This window comes from Camelus bactrianus, chromosome 13, assembly GCF_048773025.1.
Source record: "Camelus bactrianus isolate YW-2024 breed Bactrian camel chromosome 13, ASM4877302v1, whole genome shotgun sequence".
Lineage (NCBI taxonomy): Eukaryota > Metazoa > Chordata > Mammalia > Artiodactyla > Camelidae > Camelus > Camelus bactrianus.
The window spans coordinates 52,730,488-52,753,877 of record NC_133551.1 but is presented as its reverse complement, the minus strand read 5'-3'; the positions used below and the strand labels follow the sequence as shown (position 1 = coordinate 52,753,877).

At 46.1% G+C, this 23,390-nt stretch overlaps 1 protein-coding gene across 1 annotated transcript in view; it reads right to left on the bottom strand.

The window, feature by feature from the left end:
* EPHA10 (EPH receptor A10) overlaps positions 1-23,390 on the bottom strand; it is a 38,898-nt gene that overhangs the window by 7,439 nt on the left and 8,069 nt on the right. Inside the window, exons 4-8 of the mRNA XM_074376799.1 lie at positions 21,885-22,040; positions 21,046-21,396; positions 8,246-8,376; positions 5,467-5,638; positions 2,509-2,617 (exon numbers count right to left, since the gene is read on the bottom strand). Of these exons, the coding sequence (XP_074232900.1) occupies positions 2,509-2,617; positions 5,467-5,638; positions 8,246-8,376; positions 21,046-21,396; positions 21,885-22,040 (919 nt within the window). The remainder of the gene's footprint in view (positions 1-2,508; positions 2,618-5,466; positions 5,639-8,245; positions 8,377-21,045; positions 21,397-21,884; positions 22,041-23,390) is intronic.

Sequence of the window (23,390 nt, the reverse complement as noted above, 5' to 3'; positions counted from 1 at the left end):
CGAGCCACATTTAGGTGACAGGGCTTGGAGATCACTGGAAGGCAGAAAGGGAAAGGGAGAAGGCAGGAACAACTCGTGGTGTTCCGGCTTGCCCAGCGGAGTACGTGGGGTACCATTTACCCAGACGGAGACATGACAAGTTCTCGTTTAGACATCTGAGTTGGCAGGGATGGTCAGTGAGTAGGGAGTCAGCTATGCGTGTGTCTGGAGTTTGGAAGAGAGGTCTGCTCTGGAGATACAAGTTCTGGAGCTGGGAGTGTTGTCCAGGGAGAGGAAGGAGCCTGAGAAGTGGGACGAGGAACAAGTCTGAGGACCCCCACCATTTAGAGATTGGGGAGAGGAGAAGGAAGCCATGAGGTGATTGTGAAAGAACCGTCAAGAGACACTGGAGGGAAAAAGAAGGGAAGTTGGCCGGTGGTGCTGTCACAGGAACCAAGGAAAGAAAAAGTGGAGTGGAGGAGAGAGGTCACGTGATGGCTCAAGGAGGCGGGACAAGGGGAGACTGGAGAGAGGACCATGTTTCGGTACTAGTAGGAAAGGGGAGAGGCTGTCACGGAGGATGAAGTGGTCACTCTGGTGGTCACCCGCGTGGACTGTGGACTTCGATGGCACAGACTGTTTCCAGCTCCTCCAATCACTGTCTGTGGGACCAGGTTGCTCAGTTTTCTCTTTAATAAAATCAGGATAAAGACAGATAGCCCTGGTGCAAAGAGCTTACTAAGCGCTCAGTAAATGTTAGCTATTACATGGGGAAGAATGGGACATTATAAATAGTAACAGGCTCCTGAGATGGTGGAAGGGGTGGGTTCGGTCACAGGTAGAAGGACTGATCCCGGCAAGGAGGATGGCACCTCCTTTAGAGCAAAAGGAGGGAGAGGATGGGTGCAGAGAGGCAGATGTGGCTGAGGAAGGGAGCTGCGAGGACGGGGGGGTCTGCAGGGCAAAAGCAGAACTGGAGTCACCATTTGGGGTGATGGCTAGGTCCCCGTCAGGAGATGGGAGAGGGCGGCTGAGGTGGAACAGGAGAGGAAACCCTTGAAAACAAGGAAGTCAGAAAAGCCAGAGCCCAAGGGGTGGGGCAGGTCGTCCAATGGCTACTGAAGTCACCCAGCATGGAGGCAGGATGTCCATGAACCAAGGGAACAGCTGGGAGAGGTGGGGAAGGATGAAGGGGACAACGTTGAGTGGATGGAGGAGCGGCAGAGAAAATGAGAACTTTCCACTGGATGACACCCTGTAGTGAGAAGCAGGGTGAGCCAGGATGGACTGGGGAGGGAAAGGCGAGGTGAAGAGGCCACTGCACAGAGGGTCCTGCAGAGAGTAGAGAGGAGATGGGCGAGGAAAACGTTACAAAGCTGGGCCACGCCTGCCGGAGAGCTACTCCTCTCTGTCCATCAGTGCTGATTCTCCCCATGTTGATGCTGTTAGATCTTGAGCAGGTTTTGAAATCCACCGCTGGCTCACTTTGCCTGCTCTATTGCATCTGTCTCTGAGGCACTCCTGGGAAGCTGCCTCACTTCCCTGTCCTCCTCCTGTCTCCCTGAGACCCTGAGCTCACCACCGGGACAGGAAGGAGCTTCGGCCTTTCTGGATCACCTGGCCCCGGGAAAGAGCTAGCTCCCAGACCTGAGGGTCAAGGACCGCTCCTCCTCAGCCACTGCAATGCGTCATTCAAGGCCAATTAAATAGTCCCGTCTGTGCCAAGTGAAATCTCTCTGTCCCTCCAGCCCACAGGCAACCCCAGGATGCTGACACGTGGCTCCCCAGCCAGCCCATTTCTCTCCTCTGCTCCCCCTACTCCAGCCCGTCGCCTGTAGACTTGCCAACCTCTCCCGCCTGCTGACCTCAGCCCTAGCCTGGAACCTGCCTGGGGTGCCTCTGCATGTGGCAGCGTGGCCCTGGGAAGAAGGGGCATATATACACCATGAGGTTTCTGCTGGGTGCGGAAGGCTGCAATCTACACTGAACCAGACCCAAGCTCCCCATCTTCCCCCTCTTCCCATCCCTTTCTCTGCCCACTCTGCTGCAAGCTTCCTTCTACTGGGGGCTGGGGGTTTCTGGCTTATGAGTTCCCCTCCATGTCCTCCCTTCTCCCACACACATCCACACACACACAATTTCTGCCTTTCTTCCCTTTGCCTGTGTTCAAGGGCCTCCAGATCCCGTGGGGGCAGGGGCTGGGGGCCTCTGAGCGCCTCAGGAGGATCGTAATCACACCAGAGCAGCCGGTGCTTGATTCCATCCTCAGCGATGCCTTCTGACATTTAATGAGTTAAGGAGCTAAATCCCCTTCATCCCAAAGCAGCAGAGCTTGCTGCAGTGCTGGCTGCCGCAGCAGCAGTGTGGCGGGGGAGGGGCCGTGTGCCAGCCATGCCTGTACTGACACAGGGGTGTGCAAATCCGCATGCGTGCACGTGCAGGTCCAGATACAGGTGCCAGTGAGCACGTGTTCATGCACATGGAGATGCGGCCCACCAGGGGTCAGCCAGGCTGGGACCAGCCACCTACCTCCTCCAAATGGCCAGCACACTCATCACAGAGCCCAGGACGAGGAGGGCTGAGATGGTCACCACGGTGACGACGACTGCAGGGCTCTGGTCCCTGGACCTGGAGGCGGCTGGGAGTAAAACCACAACATTGAGGCAGGAAAGGGACCAGGCTCCTGGGTCAGCCCCAGGACAGACTCCTGTCCTCACCCCACTGCAGGAGTCCCATAGCACCTCCACTGTATGGAGGCGGGGAGTGGCAAGATATGAAGCAAGAGGGGGTGAGAAGATGAAGGGAACAGGGGGAGGAGACAGAACGTGAAAGGCCTTGAACACTAGACCAATGCTAGGCCAGGAGTGTGAGCTTTATCCTGAGGGTAGCAGGGAGTCAGGAGCTTTGGACAGGGCTTCTGCCCATGGGGAAAGGAATGAGGGTATCTGCTGGGTGGGGAGCAGGGAAGGAGGGAAGGTGCTTGAGAGAGGGGAAGGTTTGGGGTAACTGTCAAGAATGGGGGAAATGCTGCACACCCCTGAAGACTAAACTGAGATTAGGAAAATACACCTCTGCCGGCAGCCTGGGAGTGGGACAGAGGAAGACATCCAAGTCTGGGGACAAGCGGGGGGGCGAGTGCAGCATGATGTCTGGGGAATGAGGACCAGCAGAACCGGGGAGTGTTTCTGTTCTGCCGGGAGAATCTGCGGTGGGTGGCTCGGGAGAGACCGGGAGAGACGGGAGAGACGGCAGTAGGGCCAGATGGCTAAGAGACTGGGAGATGAGGTCAGATCCCAAGAACTGCTTTGAGGATGTCACAGAGCAAGTCAGGAGGGACAGAAGAGGAAGGGAGAGTTAGAGGCCAACAAGGTCAGGGTCAAAGAGGGGATTTCAGAGCCCACGTTTCCAGAGGAGGGGAACAAGGTCCAGGGTCTGGCTGGTGGCAGAAGGTGGTGGAATTTTGGACTGTTTGAAATGCGGTGTCCACATGGACACAGAAATGGAGGATGGAGATAAACAGTGGTTGTGGTTGGTGGCCTCCGAGATGGCCCTTCTGGAACCTCCACCTCCTGGTATACATTCCCCGTGGGTGTGGGCTGCACATAGTCACCGGCTTCTAATGAACAGAACACGGCAAAAGTGATGGGATGTCATTCAAACATTAGGTTACAAGAGATCATGGCTTCTATCTTGGGCAACCTCTTGCTCTCTCTCTCACTCAGTCTCTGGAAGAATCTAGTTGCTGGACTATGAATAGCCCTTGGAGGAGCCCAGGAGGCATGTGTCTGTCTCCAGCAAACAGCCAGCAAGAGCCCAAGTGGGGAGGCAGATGCCCCGCTTCCCCCAGGTAAGCCTGGAGTTGACTGCAGCCCCAGAGGAGACTTTGATTATAGCCTTGTGTGAGACCTGAGGCAGGTGGTACCCATCTAAGCTGCATCCATATTCCAGACCCACAAAAACAATGAGATAATACATGTCTGTTTTCAGTCGCTGAGTTTTGGGGAAATTTGCTACACAGCACTAGGTAACTAATACAGCATGGCTCTTCATTGTGATTGGAATTTGGGGTCACAGCTCAATGGAAAAAGTGCTCTGCAGATTGGAAGAACCACTCCACATAGCCAGGGGCCACCGCAAAGGAGGCCGGGAGCTGGGCAGTGTCTACCAACTGAGAAGCACCAAATTAACAGAAGTCATCAGCCCTCTTTAGCCAATGGCCCCCAGCTCCTGCCCTCCGCCACACCCACTCCAGCCCCACCCGCGAGTCTTCATTCGGATGGCTTCCTCTATCCAAAATGCCTTCCCTGCCCACCTCCACACACTCAGATGTTCCCCAGCCTTCAAGACCCAGCTCTAATCTCCTCTTGCCTGCACCTGGCTGAGGTCTGGCAGAGACAGGCATTCGAGCGAGAAGTGCTGTCTCCTTCCCAGAACTCAGACTCCCTCAACATTTTATCTCCACCTCCCTTTGGGCTCAGAACGCTTCCTATCTTGGATTAGACTCGTGTAGCAGGTTGGAAAGGATGATTATCTTGACAGCTGGTGCCAGGATGCCTCTTAGGGGGAACTGCCTTTGTCCGGGAAAATACTTTCACGAGCTGCACGGGGTAGATAGAGGTGAGATCCCAAGGGCTGGGTTAGCAGCAGGGGAGCAGCAGAAGAGAGCGCTCAGTGCTCTGCAGGCATCAGGAAGGGGCGTGGGGGCGGGTGGGGAGAAGAGGAACTGGGAGGGCAGAAGAGGGAGGAGAGGGCGGCACAATGCCCTAGAGAGGCTGGAGCTGCTTTAGAATCGGGATATCTGATGTTCAGCAACTGTTTTCTTTTGTTTTGATAACAGCTTGATTGAGAAATTATTCACATACCATACAATTCCCCCGCTGAGAGTGTGCAGTTCTCACCGTGTTTGATTTTCTTTATCGCGGCAGTTGCAACTCCCCTTCCGGTGCCTCAACCCTCAGGGAAGGCTGGATGCTAGGGTGCCAGACCTCAGGGCCTGGCAGTCCAGAGGGTGAGCTGGGCCTGACCTCTCTACTTCACACTCTAAGGCCTAGTGGGAGGAGGGACAGGGTCCCCTGTTTGAGTCTGTATCATGGCAGAGAGAAAGTAGCAGAATGGAAACGAAGACTTAGTGGTCACGAGCAAGAAGTGACCAGGAGACTAAACTCCTCCCAGGAAGAGAGCAGGAATCTTGGAAAAGGCACATGATGTTTAGCCGAGACAGGAGGTCCTAAGAGGCAGGGAGACACCAGCTGAGACCTGGGTTATAGCTGTTCATGGACCCCTCCCCTGTGAGTTCCTCCAGGATGGGTACGCAGTCTAACTTCTATTACTGAATAGGCACTACATTCTGGATTCCAAATTCAATCATCAATTATGCTGTAAGTAAACTTCTGCAGATTCCCTCAACTGCACAGATAATCCCCCTCAATTTGCCTCCATGCTCCAGCCGCGGGCTGGGTTTTCTCTCCACTTGCCCATGTCACTTACCCTCCCCTGGGGTCTGCACTTCGATGCTGGGGTTGAAGCTCTGGGTCTCCCAGGAGGGCCTGGGGGAAGCTGCCCGGATCTGAAAGACGTAGCGGGTAGCCGGCTTCAGGTTGGTGACGGTGACTGCAGGTGCCCCTGTCTTCACCGTGGAGTAAGCCTGCTCACTCTGACCCTGGGGAGGAACCGAGAAGTGAGGCCCAGGCCCAGGGCCGGGCCCATGCTCCTGGGAGGATGATGAGGGAAAAGGAGCAGGGAGGTGGGAGAAGTACCCTTAGGGGGCATCCCGTTTGTCTTGAGAAGAATCTTATGGGTTTCTTCCACGGAATCCCCAACACCTTTCTCTACCACGAGTTCCCACTCATACCCAGTGGTACTTATAGCTGAGAACAGTCCCACCTCTGAGTAAGAGAAACTTTAGAGAAGGTGCTAGCCTTCTCAGGGATGCCAGGATGAAGGACATCAGGGCCTGGTGGTCCAGAGGGTGATCTGAACCCTTGGAGGAAAGAATAAGAAAATGAGCCCTGACACCTGCCCGGCCCTTGTTGGTTCCCAGAGCTTTTCCTTCCCCTTGGCCTCTGACTTTCACAGTGTCCTGCAAGGCACAGATTCACAGACAAGGAATCGGGTGCAAACCAGTAGAGAGGCTCTTTCCCAGCCCCTCTCCCCCTCCAGAGAGTGGGGACAGCAACAGCTGTCACTGAGGGCCACTCACTGCCAGCTGTGGGGCTCGACCCTATAGGAGCTGAGTTCTACAACCTTCACAACAGCATTTCTATCTCCTTTTATAGGTAAGGGTCACATCGGGGAAGGGTCGCGGTGACACCTCCTCAATTCCTTCGGGTCCCGTGCTTTGTGCTCTACACCACGCTGCCCCCAACACATCTGATGACGGCATGTGTGCTAGAGAGACTGCCGTCCTTTCGTCTCTGCCCACAACTCCTTTTTAGAGCCTTGCTATACGCACAACCCCCAGAGGTGCGCCTCCCATATACCTGTGGCCCCAGTTCTCTCGTCACAGTATGCAGGAATCAGGGCAGACTGACCCCAGCTGGGCCAGTCAGAGTCTCCCTTCCAGGCATTTGAACAAATCGGGGGAAGACAGTAAGGTAGACTGATGCAGGACCTCTGGGATGGGGCAGGCTCCTGGTGGCGGGGAAGGGGAAAGGAGCGTGGCTGCCAGCCTCGCAGCTGCAGCCGTGAGATGCTGTGAGCAAGCCAACCTGCAGCGGAGGTGAGGCTCATGTGTGGAGAGAAGTCAGGATGAAGAGTTTGTGACTCCAGCAATGCTACTGGTCATTGGGCCCCATGAGATGTTTCTGAAGCCTTTCAAACACACAGCCCTTTTTGTACTGGCTCTGCTTTTCAAGGGTTTTTGTTCCCAGCAAATTCACACTCCTGAAGGGCCTGGGAGCATCCACCCAGCTCAGCGCTGGGACTGTATCTGTGCTCTGATCTCTTTCTAAGCAACCACTGCATGCCTAGCTCCTTCCCAGTGACTGTCCCCGCCTCGTCTAGACATCAGGGATCCCCAGAGCTCTGTCCAGACCACTTTTCTCACTCACATCACCACCTCCCACAGTCATCCCTTCCCATCCCCTGGCTTCAGCTCCCATCTCTATGCTGAAAGCTCCCAACTCTCTCTCTCCCCAGGCCAGGCCTCTCCCTGGAGCACCAGACCTGTGAGTCCACCTGGATGTCCCCTGGCCCCCTGAATACTCCATGAGCAAAACCAAGTTCACCCTCTTGTCCCAAACCCGCTCCCCCTGCTCAGTGTTCTCCACCTCAGCCAGTGCCACCCCATCCTGCAGGTTGCTCGGGTCATACTCCCAACAGGGACTCAGAAGTCCCTCCTCCTTCCTATTCAACCTTGCCTGCTCCCAACTCACAGACTTCTCCTATTCAAAAACCGTTATCTGATTCAGCAAAGACGTCCCTAGAGTCACTGAGGAGGGAGTGAAGTTCTGACACATGTATTGCTAAGTAGAAGGCAAGGTTTCGCTTTAATGAACACAATTTGCACCAAGGAAAGAATCAGTGTAATCGCAGATTGCATATCAAATTCAAAGACAATAAACTTATGGGGAAAAGAGATCGTGGGCTGGGATGTAACTCCCTCTGTCAAACCACAGACTGACAATAGATACAAGAGGTCAGCAAAAATCAGTGCAGAGTATTATCCTATAAGAATCAATTGGCGATATGGAGTTTACAATAAGGAACATTGTATATTTTCTGTTATTATTTGCAAATGATGGGTTACACATTCTTCACATCAGTCAAATTATAATAACAATGCATACGCTCATTGTTCTATAGAGCTGGCCGTTAAACATTCACCAGCTCACTGCCAGCCACAGGGCACCACCTGACCTAGCAGCCTGCTCCCACAGTCGTACTTTTTTGTAAAAATTGAAACAATACACTTCTGCATTCTTTTTCTTAAAAAGGTTGCAAATTGTATGTACATGATTCTACCACACGACATCTCGGTCAGCCCCCAGAGAAGGCTTTTTGTCAACTGGAAACACTAGGCAACAGTAGTGAAAATGGAGAAGATGGCCAGTGATGAATGGAGACCTGGGGAGAGAGGGCAAGCAGTGTGGTCCATGGTGTGGAGGGGACAGGAAGAAACGCCAGCTGGGGAGGCCACTTAGGGAGCCCAAAGAGATGTTTAGAAAGAAAGAACTTTGGCTGGGAGGAGCTGTTGGAAGCCAGCGGGAGAGGGGGGCGGATCACAGCCGAGAATGCAGCCCCAGGTCCCTCCCAGACCCGGACTCACCTTCTCGTAGTATCTGATCTCATACTCCGTGCCGTTGGCCCCCGGGGCTCCAGTGATGGGCTCCCGCCAGGACAGGGACACACTCTGGGGCTCCACTCGGTCCCTGCGGATCTCATCCTCCTCCCAGGGCGCTGAAAGTAAGTAATGCCAGGTTCTGGACTCAGATCGGAATGCACGGCAGGGTTAGGGGGCGGAAAGGCGGGACAGGCGGGACAGGCGGGGATTACCGGTGGGGGCCGTGGGAGCAAATTGGGGCGGGGCCAAGCGGCGGTGGGCGGGGCAAGAGGCTCCTGAGGGGCGAGGCCTGAGGGATAAATTCTGTGAGACTAGAGGAAAAGGAGACTGCTCTCACCCCACTGCTCTCTGCTTCCTGGCTCTTAACAGGAAAGCACCAGGCCACGGGCTGCTTGCCCACCCCCTACACTCCAGCTTCCCTCATGGTGGCTGGTTCTAATCCCCCAGGATCTTTCTACACTTTCTGTGGTTTGGAGACATTAGAGAGCACAGGCAGCAGGAAGACAAGCTACTTAACTACTCCAACGGTCTGGTCAAGAGGCAATATGCTCAACAAACTAGGAACAGAAGGAAACTACCTCAACATAATAAAGGCCGTATATGAAAAGCCCACGCTAACATCACACTCAGTGGTGGAAAACTGAAAGCTTTCCCTTGAAGATTAGGAACTAGGCAAGGATGCCTCCTCTTGCCACTTCTGTTCAACATAGTACTGGAAGTCCTAGCCAGAGCAGTTAGGCAGGAAAAAGAAATAAAAGGCATCCAGATGGGAAAGGAGGAAGTAAAAATGATCTCTGTCCACAGATGACATAATCTTACACGTAGAAAGCCCTGAAGATTCCACGAAAAAACATTGTTACAACTAATAAATGAATAGAGCAAAGTTGCAGGATACAAAATTGAATGTAAAAATCAGCTGCCTTTCTACATGCTAGCAATGAACAGTCTGAAATGGAAATTAAGAAAAACAATCTCATTTACAATAGCATCACAAAGAATAAAATATTTAGCATCAAAAATAAAAAATTAAAAAATTAACCAAAAAATAAATTTAAAAAAGCAAAAGACTTGCACACGAAAACTACAAAACACTGCTGGAAAGAAAGGAGACACGAATAAATTGAAAGACATCTGTGTTTATGGAGTTTAGACTTCATATTGTTAAAATGTCCATACTACCCAAAGTGACCTATAAATTCAATGCAATTCCTATCAAAATCGCAGTAGCATTTTTTGCAGAAATAGAAAAAAATATTCTAAAATTCATATGGACTCTAAAAAGACCGTGAATAATCCAAATGAGCTTGAAAAAGAAAAACAAATCTGGAAGTCTCTTATTTTTTAACTTCAAAATGTTACAAAGCTATGGTAAACAAAACAGTGTGATAATACTGGCATAAAGACAGAAATATAGACCAATAGAATGGAACAGAGAGCCCAGAACTAAACCCTTACATATGTGATTAAATGCTTCTCCACAAAGGTGCCCAAGCCCACACAATGGGAAAAGGAAAGTCTCTTCAATAAATGGCGCTGGAAAAATTGAATGACCACATGCAAAAGAATGAAGTGGGGCCCTTACCTTACACCACACACAAAAATTTACCCAAAATGAGTTACAGACCTAAATGTAAGACCTGAAACTATAAAACTCCTAGAATAAAATAGAGAGGAAAACTTCATGATATTGGATTTAGCAATGATTTCTCAGATAGGATGACAAAAGCACAGGCAACAAAAGCAAAAATAGAAAAATGGCTCCAAACCAAACTTCCCTGCACAGTAAAGGAAACAATCAGCAAAGTGAAAAAGCAACCTATGGAATGGGAGGAATATTTGCTAACCACATATCTGATAAGAGGTTAATGTCCAGAATATATAAAAAGAACTACAATTCATAAGACTGAGTAGTATTCCATTGTATGTATGTGTATGTGTATATATATATATTTTTTTTAATCTGCTCATCCATTGATGAACACTTACGTTGTTTCTGTATCTTGACTACTGCAAACTACAATAAACATGGAAATGCATATTAAAAAAAAAAAACTACATTTCAACAACAACAACATCATCAAATAACCCAATTTAAAAATGGGCAGAGTTGGGGGAAGGTATAGCTCAGTGGTAGAGTGCGTGCCTAGCATGCGCAAGGTCCTGGGTTTATTCCCCAGTACCTCCATTAAAAGATAAATAAATTTAAAAAAAAACTAATTACCTCCCCTCCAAAAAATGGGCAGAGGACTTGAATAGGTAGTTCTCTAAAAAAGATATGCAAATAGCCAATAAGCACATGAAAAGATGCTCAATAGCACTAACCATTAGAGAAATGCAAATCAAAACAAGGAGATAGCACCTCATATCTGTTAGGATGGCCACTATCAAAAACAAAACAGAATAGAAAACAACAAGTGTTGGCAAGGCTGTGAAGAAATTGGAACCCTGTGGACTGTTGGTGGGAATGTAAATTAGTGCAACCACCGTGAAAAACACTATGAAGGTTGTTTTAAAAAATGAAAATACAACTACCATGTAATCTAAAAATCCCACTTCTGAGTCTGTATCTCAAGGAAATGAAATCACAATTTTGAAGAGATTTCTGCACTCCCATGTTCACTGCAACATTATTCACAATACCCAAGATGTAGAAACAAACCAAATGTCTGTTGACGGATGAATGGATTAAGACAAGAAAATTATTATATGTATATATTTAATGATATGTCATGAAGCCATTAAAAAAAGAAAGAAATCCTGCCATTAGCAAAAATACAGATGAACTCTGAGGGCATTATGCTAAGTGAAACAAGACATGGAAAGTCAAATACTGTATGACCTCACTTTTATGTAGAAACTAAGAAAGCCAAACTCATAGAAACAGAGAGTAGACTGGTTTTTGCCAAGAGCTAGGAGATGGGGGAATGGGGAGATGTTGGCCCAAAATACAAACTTCCAACTGTAAAATGAGTAAGTTCTGGGGATCTAATGTATAGTATGGTACACTTGAAAGTTGCTAAGAGAGATCTTCAGCATTCTCACCACACAAGCATGAAACATAACTACATGACGTGATGGATGTGTTAACTACCCTCACCATGGTAATCATTTCACAATATACACATGCACCCAATCATCACCTTGTACAACTTAAACTTATACAATGTTATATGTCAATTACATCTCAATAAAGCTGAAAAAAGAGAGAAAACATGGTCTCGATATACAATGGGAAATTATTCAGCCTAAAAAAAGGAAATCTCATCACATGCTACAACATCAACTTTGAGGACATTATGCTAAGTAAAATAAGTCAGTCACAAAAAGACAGATACTACACGACTCCACTTATATTAGATACCTAAAGTCATCAAACTCTTAGTAGAATATTGGCTGCCGGGGCTGGGGGCGGGGGAAAGAGGAATTGTTTAATGTTCATAGAGTTTGAATGTTGCAAGATGCAAAAGTTCTAGAGGTGTTTTGCACAATAACATGCCTATAGCTAACACTAGTGCACTATACACATAAAAATGGTTAATATGGTAAATTTTATGTTATATGTTTTTTACCACAATAAAAAAAATTGATGTCCAGATCACACAACCCAAGTCAATTAAATCATAATCTCTATGGGGTGGGACTCAGGCATTAGTATCTTTTTTTTTAAAAGCTTCTCAGTGATTCCAATGTGCAGACTATTTTGAGAACCACTAGTCTAGTCCAGATAATGTTGGGAGGACAGTAGCAAACAAACAAACATAAAAAGATGCAATAATGCTGGAACTAAGGCAGGTACCATCAGGTTATTGGGAGGAAAGATCATGGCTTCAATTTAGGTGTGTTGAGCAGAGGGGTTCCCAAGAGAAGATGCTGGAAAGGCAGCCGGATAAGTGGTTCTGAGGCTCACAGAAGGTATCTGGGAGGGAGATGGAGATCCCAGAGCCAGTGGAAGGTGACCTGAAGAAACTGCCCAGGAGAAGTCACAGAAAGAGAGAAGGAAACGCTTTCAGGAAATCAGCCCCCAAAACAACCAAATTTAAGAGGCAGGCAAAGGGAGAGGAGCTTGGAAAGGAGGAGCCAGAGAGGTAGGAAGAAAACCAGGAGCAAACCAGGCCACAGAAGCCCAGGGAAGAGAACATTTAGGAAAGTTCTCTCCCGATTCTTTCCATTATTAACCTCTAGTCCTCAAGCAAGAGCCTCAGCTTCCTCGTGTGTAGGTTGCAAACAATAACGACCTCATTAGGCTTGCGGTGAGAATTTGATGAAGTAAATTCATATACGTATACATAAATTCATATACGTATGAAGAGCTTAGCACAATACCCTTCACAGAGCAAGCACTCAAATACAAGTTAATCTGTAAGGGGAGCTGCTGGCGGGCAGTGTCATATGCTGAGAAGAGACAGGGGAAGATGATGGTTCAAAGTGCCCACTGGCTTTAACAATGTGGAGGCTCCTGGTGACTTCAGGGGATTGAGGGGAAGTCGGCAGCAGGTGGCAATGGGCCAAGGAAGTGGAGACAAGGGCTTCTATGGCTTGCTCTTTGAAAAGTGCGTGAATGCGGCTTCCAGTTTTAAATGGTAACCATCTAGCAGCCCTCACCTCCAGTCTCTCCCAAATTCTAATACCTAAAGATACAGAAAGAGTTGAAAACACAGAACATCACCATAAACTAGTCTTGATGGCTGATTGCCAGATTGGAGGGAGGGGGAGCAGAGTTGCATATTTCCACCTGTGATAAAACCAATGGAAATAGACTGAAAAATGCAACTGTAGTAACCCCCCAGGCTATGCTGCCCACAGAGTGACATGGCCTCCCATCCTAGAAATAACTTGAAAGATCCTTTATCATTCCTCCCACTGTCTGACTCTTTAAAAAAAAAAAAAAAAAAAAGCTAAGTCTTTGTCAACGGGACAACTCACAGGCATCATGCTATCGCTTAGTTGTCTTGGAGGAAAAGTGTTCTTCCCTGTTCCCAGAGAGAGCCTCTTCAGCCTAAATGCACTTGGAGATGGCAGATCCCGGACAAGGTGTAGGTACCAAAGGGAGAAGAGTGATGAAACATCCTAGGAAGTGGCACAATCCCTTGTACATGCAGATAGAGGGCAGGGAAAGGAAAGAGCTAGAAATGTCATTTTTAAAAGCATTTGTTGAAAGCTATCAGATGGCTAGGATATAGAGGTAGAAGGTTCAGCCAGCACCCAAGTGGTACCAAGACTACAGAAGACACTATTGGAAATCTATTCAACAGCCATGTCCCCTTCCCTGCTGACTGAGCCCAGTTTTTGATTCAGGGTCTCCCCACCCCCAGGTGACTCAGGTTAATTCTGATGGTTCTAAAACACCTGCGTGCACTCACTCCCTTTACCAATAATTGGGCTAGGGTTGGGTTTATAATCCTGTTCTGCCCAACTTAATGAGAAACCACCTAAGGGAAGGAAGGATTCTGGGAAAGATTTCTTGCTCTTAAAGAGACATCTGCAAGGAAGAAACAGTTCTTTTTCTGCCCTGCATGGTTAGGATGTGATGTCTGGAACTGCTGCATCCAACCTGCCACCTTAAGGGAACCAGCCTGTTATAAGGATGACAGAGTGTAGAGGCAGAAAGAACTTGGGTCCTCAAGAACACTGTTGAGCTGCTTAATTAACAAAGCTCTAATTCTACTCTTCTTAGGTAAGCTATGAGATCATGCCAGTTGCATGTCATTTGGATTAAGATGTATTGTTACTTGCAGCTAAAAGCCTTACAAACCAATCCGAAGGACAATTCATATATCTTGGTTTTTTGGTTTTTTGTTTCTGCAAGCATCAGCTGTTTCTATGTTCAAGAACAAGTAAACAGAAACACCAAAAATGGGGCATATGAAAAAATATTTCTGAATAAGCAAAAAAATTATTATTCTGAAGACTCAGGAGGAGCAGATCTTTAAGAGTCATTTAGTACGACAGTTAGAAGAACAAGTGAGGAGGCTGTCTGGCATCTTAAAGAAGATGAAAGAAAACACAGCTTCCTGAAGTAGAAACAGAAGGCCACGAAGAGAAAACAGATGGAGAAGAAAAAGAAACAGAATGGGATGAGATTAAAGTGAAGAAGGTGAGAAAGGCTTGTAGGGAAACTAAATGCACATTAGCAAAATTGAAAAGAAAATTCATTATAAGTATAAGGAGCTTAACAAAATCACAAGCAGAATGGGAAGTTTAAACTGCTTAGTCTTTGGAACATCAAGTAGACAGTAAGAAGGAAATGGTGGGGATAGGGTATAGCTCAGTGGAAGAGAGCATGCTTAGCATGCACCAGGTCCCGGTTCAATCCCAATGCCTCCATTAAAAAAAATTTAAAAAAAAATGTATATATATATATATATATATATATAAAACCTCTGTCATACTATATATATATATATATACATATATATATATATATGTATATATATATATATATATACCCAATTACCTACCCCCCCACGCTATATATGGAGAGAGAAAGAGAAAGAAAACATCCCAGTTCAAAAATAATACATATCGCTTCAAAGCAGCCATGGAATCGTAAAATGTTTACTGTATCTTAGCCCACAAAGAAAACCTCAATTGTTACTTTAAAAAGCAAAAAATTGTACCAACCTTTTTTCTCTAAACATGAAGCAGTAAAATGCGAAACAAAAAGATGACAAAATGAAAGCAAGTCAACCAGAAATTAAAACACATTCTCTAAAATAATCTTAGTCAAAACTATACTAGAAGAAAACATACGTCTACATTTTCATGACCTTGACTGAGGCAGTGGGTTCTTAAATATGAAACCAAAAGCACAAGCAACCAAAGAAAAAATTTAAGTGGACTTAATCAAAATTTAAAACTTTTGAGTTTCAAAGGATACCACTCAGGAAAGTGAAAGACGGGTGGCTGACAGAGGTGGAGGGTGAGGGGCAGGCAGAATGGGTGAAGGTGGTCAAAAGGTACAAACTTTCTGTTATAAAATAAATAAGTCCTAGGGATGTAATGTGCAGCATGGTGACTAGAGTTACCAATACTACACTATATATTTGAAAATTGCTAAAAGTAGATCTTTAAATTTCTCATCACAAGGAAATAAATTTGTAACAATGTGGGTTATGGATGTTCTAGGCTTATTGTGGTGATCATTTTACAACATATACAAATATCAAATCATTATGTTGTATATCTGAAATTAATATTATGTTAAATGTAATTATATCTCAACTGGAGAAAAAGTGAGTGACAACCCACAAAGTAGGAGAAAATATTTGCAAATCATGTATCATAATGGTTGTTATATGTTGAACTGTGTGTCCTAGTACCTCTAGAATATAACTTTATTTGGAAATAGGGTCTTCACAGAGGTAATCACGTTAACATGAGGTCATTTGTGTGGGCCCTAATCCAGTGAGACTGGTGTCCTTATGAGAAGAGAGAAATTTAGACAGAGAGATAGACACTCATAGAAGGAAGATGATGTGAAGACACACAGGATAAAGAGGGCCATGTGATTGGGGTGATGTGCCTACAAGCCAAGAAAGGCCAAGGACTGCCAGCAAACACCAGAAGCTAGAAGGAAGGAAGGATTCTCCCCTAGAGCAGTCAGAGAGAGCACGACCCTGCTGACATCTTGATTTCAAATTTCTAGATTCCAGAGTGTGAGACAATAAATTTCTTTCGTTTTAAGCCACCCAATTCTTTGTGCTTTGTTATACAGCACTCCTAGGAAAGGTCTAGTATCCAGAATATATATGTTAGGGGGAAAAAACCTCTTATAACTCAATGACAAAAAGAAAACCCAGCACATGAAAAGATGTCATTAGGGGAATGCAAATTGAAACTGCAATGAGCTACCACTTCACAGCCACTAGAATGGCTGAAATCAGCAAGACAAACAATAACAAGTGTTGGTGAGGATGTGGAGAAACTGGAACTCTTGTACATTGCTGGTGGGAATGTAAAAAGGTATAGCTGCTTTGGAAGACAGTTTGACAATTCCTCAAAAAGTTAAGCAGCTCCTCAAAAAGATAAAAAGTTTCCATATGTATTGGTCAGCTCAGGCTGCCATAACAAGAGACTACAGATAGGGTGGCTTAAACAACAAAAATTTATTTCCTCACAGCTCTAGAGGCTAGAAATACCAGATGATGCTTGCAGATTTATATTTGTATTCTAGTGAGGGCTCTCTTCCTGACTTGCAGACAGCCACCTTCTTGCTGTGTCCTCACCTGGCCTTTCCTCTGTGTTTTCACAGAGAGAGCAAAGGAGCTCTGATGTCTCTTCCTCTTCTGGTAAGGACAACAGTCCTTGAGATTAGGGCCCCTCCCTTATGATCTCATTAACCTTAATTATTTCCTTAATGGCCTTATCTCCAAATACAATCACACCAGGGGTTAGGGCTTCAACATATGAATTTAGGGGAGACAAGTCTGTCTATAACACCATGTGATCTAGCAATTCCACTCCTAAGTATATAGCCAAGAGAACTGAAAAACCTATGTTTCCACAAAAACTTGTACATGAATGTAAATAGCAGCATTATTCATAATAGCCAAAAAGTAGAAACTGCCCAAAGTCTATAAACTGAATAAATAAACAAAACTGTGATATATTCATACACTAGAATATTAGCCATAAAAAGGAATGGCATACTGATACATGCTAAACATTGACAAACCTTGAAAACATTATGCTAAGTGAAAAAAGCCAGACACAGAAGTCTACATATTGTATAATTCCATGTATATAAAATGCCCAGAATTGGCAAATCCATAGAGGCAGAAAGTAGATTAGTGGGTTTTTGGGGCCGGAGGGTGGTAGGAGGAATGGAGAGTGACTGTTAATGGGTTTCTTTGGGGGGTGATGAAAATGTTCTGGAACAAGATAGTTAGCGATAGTTGCAAAGGGAAAACAACTGAATTGTACACTTTAAAAGATACGTGAAATTTTATGGTATGTGAATTATATCTACAAAAAAAGACAGTACTAACAATGTGATATATTATATATAAAAACATACTGGAGGGGGGAGGGTATAGCTCAAGTGGTAGAGTGCATGCTTAGCATGCACGAGGTCCTGGGTTCAATCCCCAGTATCTCCTCTGAAAAAATAAACCTAGTTACTTTCCCCCTAAAATAAAAAAAAGTAATACAATAATAAATACATAAATAAATAAAATTTAAAAAAAAAACATACTGGATGTGACCAAAGCTACACTGAGAGGAAAACTTATAGGCTTAAAATATTAAAACTATAATATAAAAACTAAGCACTGAACTCACCTAGAAAAAGACTTCAGGAAAGCAGGAGGATGGTATTAATAAAGATAAAAACCATAAAATAAGTGACAAAAGTATAGAGCAGTGAAATTGATAAATTCAAGAGCTGATTATTTGTCATAACCAATAAAATAAACTTCTGGCAAGAATACTCAAGAGAAAAAGGAATAGGCAGAAGACTTAAATAGAAGACATTTCTCCAAAGAAGACATACCGATGGCCAATAGGCACATGAAAAGATGCTCAATATTGCTAATTATTAGAGAAATGCAAATCAAAACTACAATGAAGTAACACCTCACACCAGTCAGAACGGCCATCATTAAAAAGTCTATAAATAATAAATGCCGGAGAGGGTGTAGAGAAAAGGGACCCCTCCTTCACTGTTGGTGGGAATGTAAACTGGTGCAGCCACTATGGAGAACAGTATTGAGGTTCCTTAAAAAACTAAAAGTAGAGTTAATGTATGATCTAGCAATGCCACTCTTGGGCATTTATCCAGAGAAAACTCTGATTCAAAAAGATACATGTGCCCCAACATTCGTAGCAGCACTATTTACAACAGACAAGACATGGAAGCAACCTGAATGTCCATCAACAGAGGAATGGGTAAAGAAGTTGATATATATATATACTTTATATATATAATACTAAATATTATATTAATTATATATATATATAAATATATATATATTAATATATATAATACTACACAGCCATAAAAAAGAATGAAATAATGCCATTTGCAGCAACATGGATGGACCTAGAGATTATCATATTATGGGAAGAAAGTCAAACAAAGACAAATATCATGTGATATCATTTATATATGGAATCTTTAAAAAAATGATACAAGTAAACTTATTTACAAACCAGAAGTAGATTTACAGCCATACAAAACAAACTGTGGCTACCAAAGGGGAAAAGTAGGGAGGGATAAACTAGGAGTTTGGGATTAACATATACAAACTACTCTATATAAAACAAACAAAAAACAAGGACCTACTGTATAGCACAGGGACCTATATTCAATATCTTATAATATCCTATAATGAAAATACTCTGAAAAAGAATATATATATATATATATATATATATATATATATATATATATACACACACACACATATATGTATGCATATCTGAATCACTTTGCTACACCTGAAAAACACAACACTGTAAGTCAACTATACGTCAATAAAAAACTTAAAAATAAATTAAAAAAAAGTTGACTGTGGTTTGGACAGATGATCCAAGCCAAGATGAATCTGTTTTGTTTTTTTTTTAAGAAGTTATGGAAAGATAGAGAATATCATCAAACAGAGCCCAGAAGAAGGAACAGGGCCCAGAACGTTTCCCAGGCAGTTTTGCATGCCTTCAAAGAATGATAATTATGCTATTTAAACTGTTCCAGAGCAGAGAAAAAGAAGAGATTATTTCCAATGACTTTTTCAAAGCCAGCATTACCAAAATGTTAAAACTTGACAAAGAACACAATAATTTAAAAAAAAAAAACCACTAATCTCTTATAAATGTAGACGGAAAAAAAATCAAAATATAAGCAAATTAATTCAGCAAATGTTAAAAGAATAATACCCTCATATCGTAGTGTATAATCTAGAAATGCAAAAAGAGCTTACATTGAAAAACCCGTTAATAGAATTCACCATACTGACAGGTCAAAGGAGAAAAAAACCATGTGGTCATCTTGAAAGATGCTTAAGAAGCATTTTGTAAAATTAACATCCATTGCTGATTTTTTTTTAAGTTCTAGTAAAAAGTGAAAGTAATATACGGTCAAGAGGCTAAAAGCACAGGGCTTTGGTGGTAGACAGACCTGACTTCAAAGATGGGTCTCCACCACTAGCTGGCTAACTTTGGAAAATTCACTTGGCCTCTCAGTTTCATCATTTGAAAGATGATTATCATTCTGTTTAAGCGAATTAATATAAAAAAAATTCACATTGCACAGTGCCCAACACAGAGCAGCACTCAATCAGTGGCAGCTTAGTATTTTTATTAATGAAATAGAAACAAAGAATATGTCCTTATAAATCCATCTATACCAAGATTGTTAATAGAAAGTACCAGATAAAAACTTGTATTACGTGTATCATGCAAAAGGGACTTTATAATAGATAGTTCTAGATATGGATACAGAGAGAAAAAAAATCTGGAAGGATGTACTTCAAGATATTAGTTGTGTACCTCTGGTTAATAGGATTATGGATGCTTTTTCTTTCTCTGTACTGAATTTTGTAAAATGTAAACGCAATGGCAAATGTTAAATCACAATAGAGAGAGTAAAACAAAGAACAAAACTGTTGTTCCAGAAAACCAGACAAACTGGAAAACCTCTCCCCAGAGGCAGAGGAAATGGATTAAGAGCCGAAAATGACAAAGGAAGTGACAAGATTTAAGAATCAGAAAATGGATGTACAACCTAAGGCTTAGAGATTCTTAAGAGAGAGATTGGAGCTTTCAGAAGTTCTAGTCCAAGCAATAACTAAAAAAAATTTTTTCCCAGGAAAACAGAAAAAAAGGTATGTAGATCAAAAGTTTTACTATATTCTAGCCAAACTCAATAAAAAGAGATCAATATTGGTTAAATTTTATTTTCACCAGTATGGTAAAGAATTATACAAACATCCCACGCGTGCTCACATTTATACCCAAGTTGCTTACAAAAGAAAGAAAATGACCCTGGCCTCAGACTTCTCTGCAATACAACTGCCAGAAGACAGGGAAGCAGAGTCACAAACCAATCATATGTTCTCAGATACGAAAAGACTCAGAAACCACACCACTCACTGATCTTTCTTGCAAAGGATACTTGAAGGACTACTTGATGGTGTACCCCAGCTGAGTGAGAGACAAATCAAAATAAATGTTAAGAATGAGGAAGGCATAGTATAAAAAGATTGTAGGTCTTCATTTATTCATCTCAGTTCCAGACTCCAAAACATGACTGTCGTGTATTGACCAGTGAATTCTATCGCCCCTGCAGTCTGACCCTTCCGGCTACCTCGCCCTTTTCCAGGACCGGGAAAGAGATGACTCGCGCAGCAAAACCCTTGCAGAGGCCGAGAGACAAAGGCAAGGGGACACACCAGGTCCCTCTTTCTAAGACAGGAGAGGAGGAATGATTCTGCTTCCTACTGAAATTTTTGAAAAGGGAGGGCAAAAGATCGAGAGACTTTCCACCTCTTTTTTGGGGAAATGAGTAGCAAGGCAACTGCGGCGGTGGATGTGGGGCAAAGCCTTCCAGCGAGGTCAGGAGAAGGAAAAGCACGCACTGGCTCCGCAGACTCGCTGAACATTCATAACCTCTCTGGCCCAGGGGCACAGAGCCACCTGCATCCTCAATCCCTCCCCCGTGGCCCCCTCGGTGGGAGGTTTTTGTGCCCAGCGCTGATCTGAAACCCGGGACCGAGGTTTATCTGGAGTGGCTGCGGGTTGTGGGGATGCTCGCGGTGCGCGGGATGGGGAAGCACGCGGGGCGGCCTTACCCCCGGGCCCGGTGGAGACGGTGACCTGCGCGTAGGTGGCTCCCGCGGCGGCCGCCGGGCCCGACACGCCGTTGAGCGCCGCTACGCGCACGGTGTAGCGGGCGCCGGGCCGCAGGTGCAGCAGCGTGGCGGCGCGCTCCCGCAGCCCCGCCTGGCGCGGCAAGAAGGCCACGCGCGGCCCGCACGGCTCGCAGGCGCCCGCCGGGCCCTCGCGGCCGCAGCGCAGGCACAGCAGCGAGTAGGTGACGTCCGAGCGGCCGCCCGAGTCCGCCGGCGGCAGCCAGCGCAGCCGCAGCGCCAGCGGCGAGCGGCTCAGGCTGTACTGCAGGTCCCGCGGCGCCGAAGGCGGCCCTGGGGACACAGGGGCGGCCGCCGTCAGTAGGCGGCTGCGGGAAGGAGGCGCGGGGTGGGGGGCGTGGGGTCAGCGAGGCGGGACTGGGCCAGTGAGGAGCGGGATGTGGGAGTGGGGCGCGGTCAGTGAGAGGGTGGGAGGACGTTAGTGGGGGGGCGAGGATGAGGATCTGGGGACCGAGCGGGCTGTAAGGCCCCCTCCTGCCTGGAGAGTCCGGAGAGGCCAGGGCGGGAACGGTGGGGGAGGTCCACTCTACGATCCCCCAAGAAGCCTAACCTCATCCCTCTCTCTGTGGTCCTGTTCTTCCAACCCTAGGCCCCGGCCCCCATCCCTCCCCAGCAGGCTCCCCTCCCTCCACCCTACCAACCAGGTCGCTGGCCCCACATGCGCCTTGGTGCTCCCTGCCCTCACCGACGCCTCGACCACGCCTTTTTGAACCGCCCTCTCCCTGCCCCACCTCTGGAAGGCATTCAGGAGGGGGACTCACGGGTGCAGGACGCCGAGGGCGGGTCGGTGGGTGAGCGCGCGTAGTTGTCTTGGCACACGCAGAACGTGGAAGCGTTTTCCAGGGCCCGGCTGTGCTCGGGGCAGGGCGAGCAGAGGGGCCGCCGCGGGGACACCTTGTAAAACCCTGGGGGACAGGCTGCGGGGAGGAACTGCGTGAGGAGGGGGCTCCTCCACAGCTTCTTGCTCCCCCACTGTCCTGACTGCCTCATTAGGGGGCTTATATCCTCGAATTCTGATGGGGAATGGAGTGGGGGGACCACTCAGCTACTCCAGCACTGAACAACCCAGTATCACCTAACCCTTACTAAGCCCCTAATGTGTGAACACGAGTATTTCACTCTTAGTAATTCATTAAATGCTCACAACCACCTGTGAGGTACGTACATTAGCCTCATTTTTCAAATGAGGAAACTAAGGCTCAGAGAGGTTAAGTAACTTGCCCCAAGTCCCACAGCTAGTAAATAGTGGGAGTCCAACACAAGCAAACTGGTTTCAGAGCCCACACCATACTGCCCTGACGCCCACCAGAAGAAAAAAAATGCCAAGCTTTCCAGTCTTGGTGTGAGAGCAGAAAAGAGGTGCCTCCAAGAGGTGTTCCCCGGTTACCCAGGACAGACACCCTCCCACTCCCAGTTACAAACACTCTGACACAGACACTGTTGTCAGAGCTCACCCTCCCACCACCACTATTTGGGGTTAATGCATCATAAATCCTCAGCTGACACATTTGGTTCCAATTTGAGAGAAGAGCCAGCCAGGTGGAGAGAGAAAGTTCTAGGTTCTACCCTTGACACATCATCAGTTACTTCACTACTCTCACTTCCCTTCCCCCAAAACTCATTTGTTAAGAGCACAGGCTTTTGTATCTAAACAACCTGGGTTTGCAGCTGTTTTGTACCCCTTATCTGCTGTGTGGCTTTGGGCAAGTTGGTCGACCTCTCTGAGGTTTGTAGAGAACACCTACCTCCAAAAGGTGGTTGGGGGATTGAGATAAAACAGGCAAACCGCTTACAGCACAGACAACATTTACACAATAATGGGAGTAATTACTATTCCTCCATCTCAGGCCTGAAGTGGAAACAGCTAAACACCCACTTTAAAAAATTTCTCACCAGCTGGGCCCGGGACGGAGGCAAATGGCTCCTAGCCCTCGTCTCAGAGCTGGGGTGGTCCTCACCTTGCTCCCTGCCCCTGCCAGGACTTCTTTATCCCTCTTCTCTAGTGTAGCTGGTTGTGGAAGGCTGGCTGCTCTCCAGTCCCAGGAAGACATAGTACAGCAGAAGGGGTGTAGATTAGCCCTTGGGAAGAACTTTCAGGCTGTCCAGGAGAAGAGGGCAAGGGAACTGAGGGTTCCCATTATCTGGAAGGCTTAAGCTTGGGAGGGTCCATCTCACCTAGCATCCTGGGCTTACGGCAGCTTTAGGCAGGGCCTCGGAAGCCCAGGAACCTTTGGAAATCTCTGCCTTCAGAACAAAGCGTGGAACTC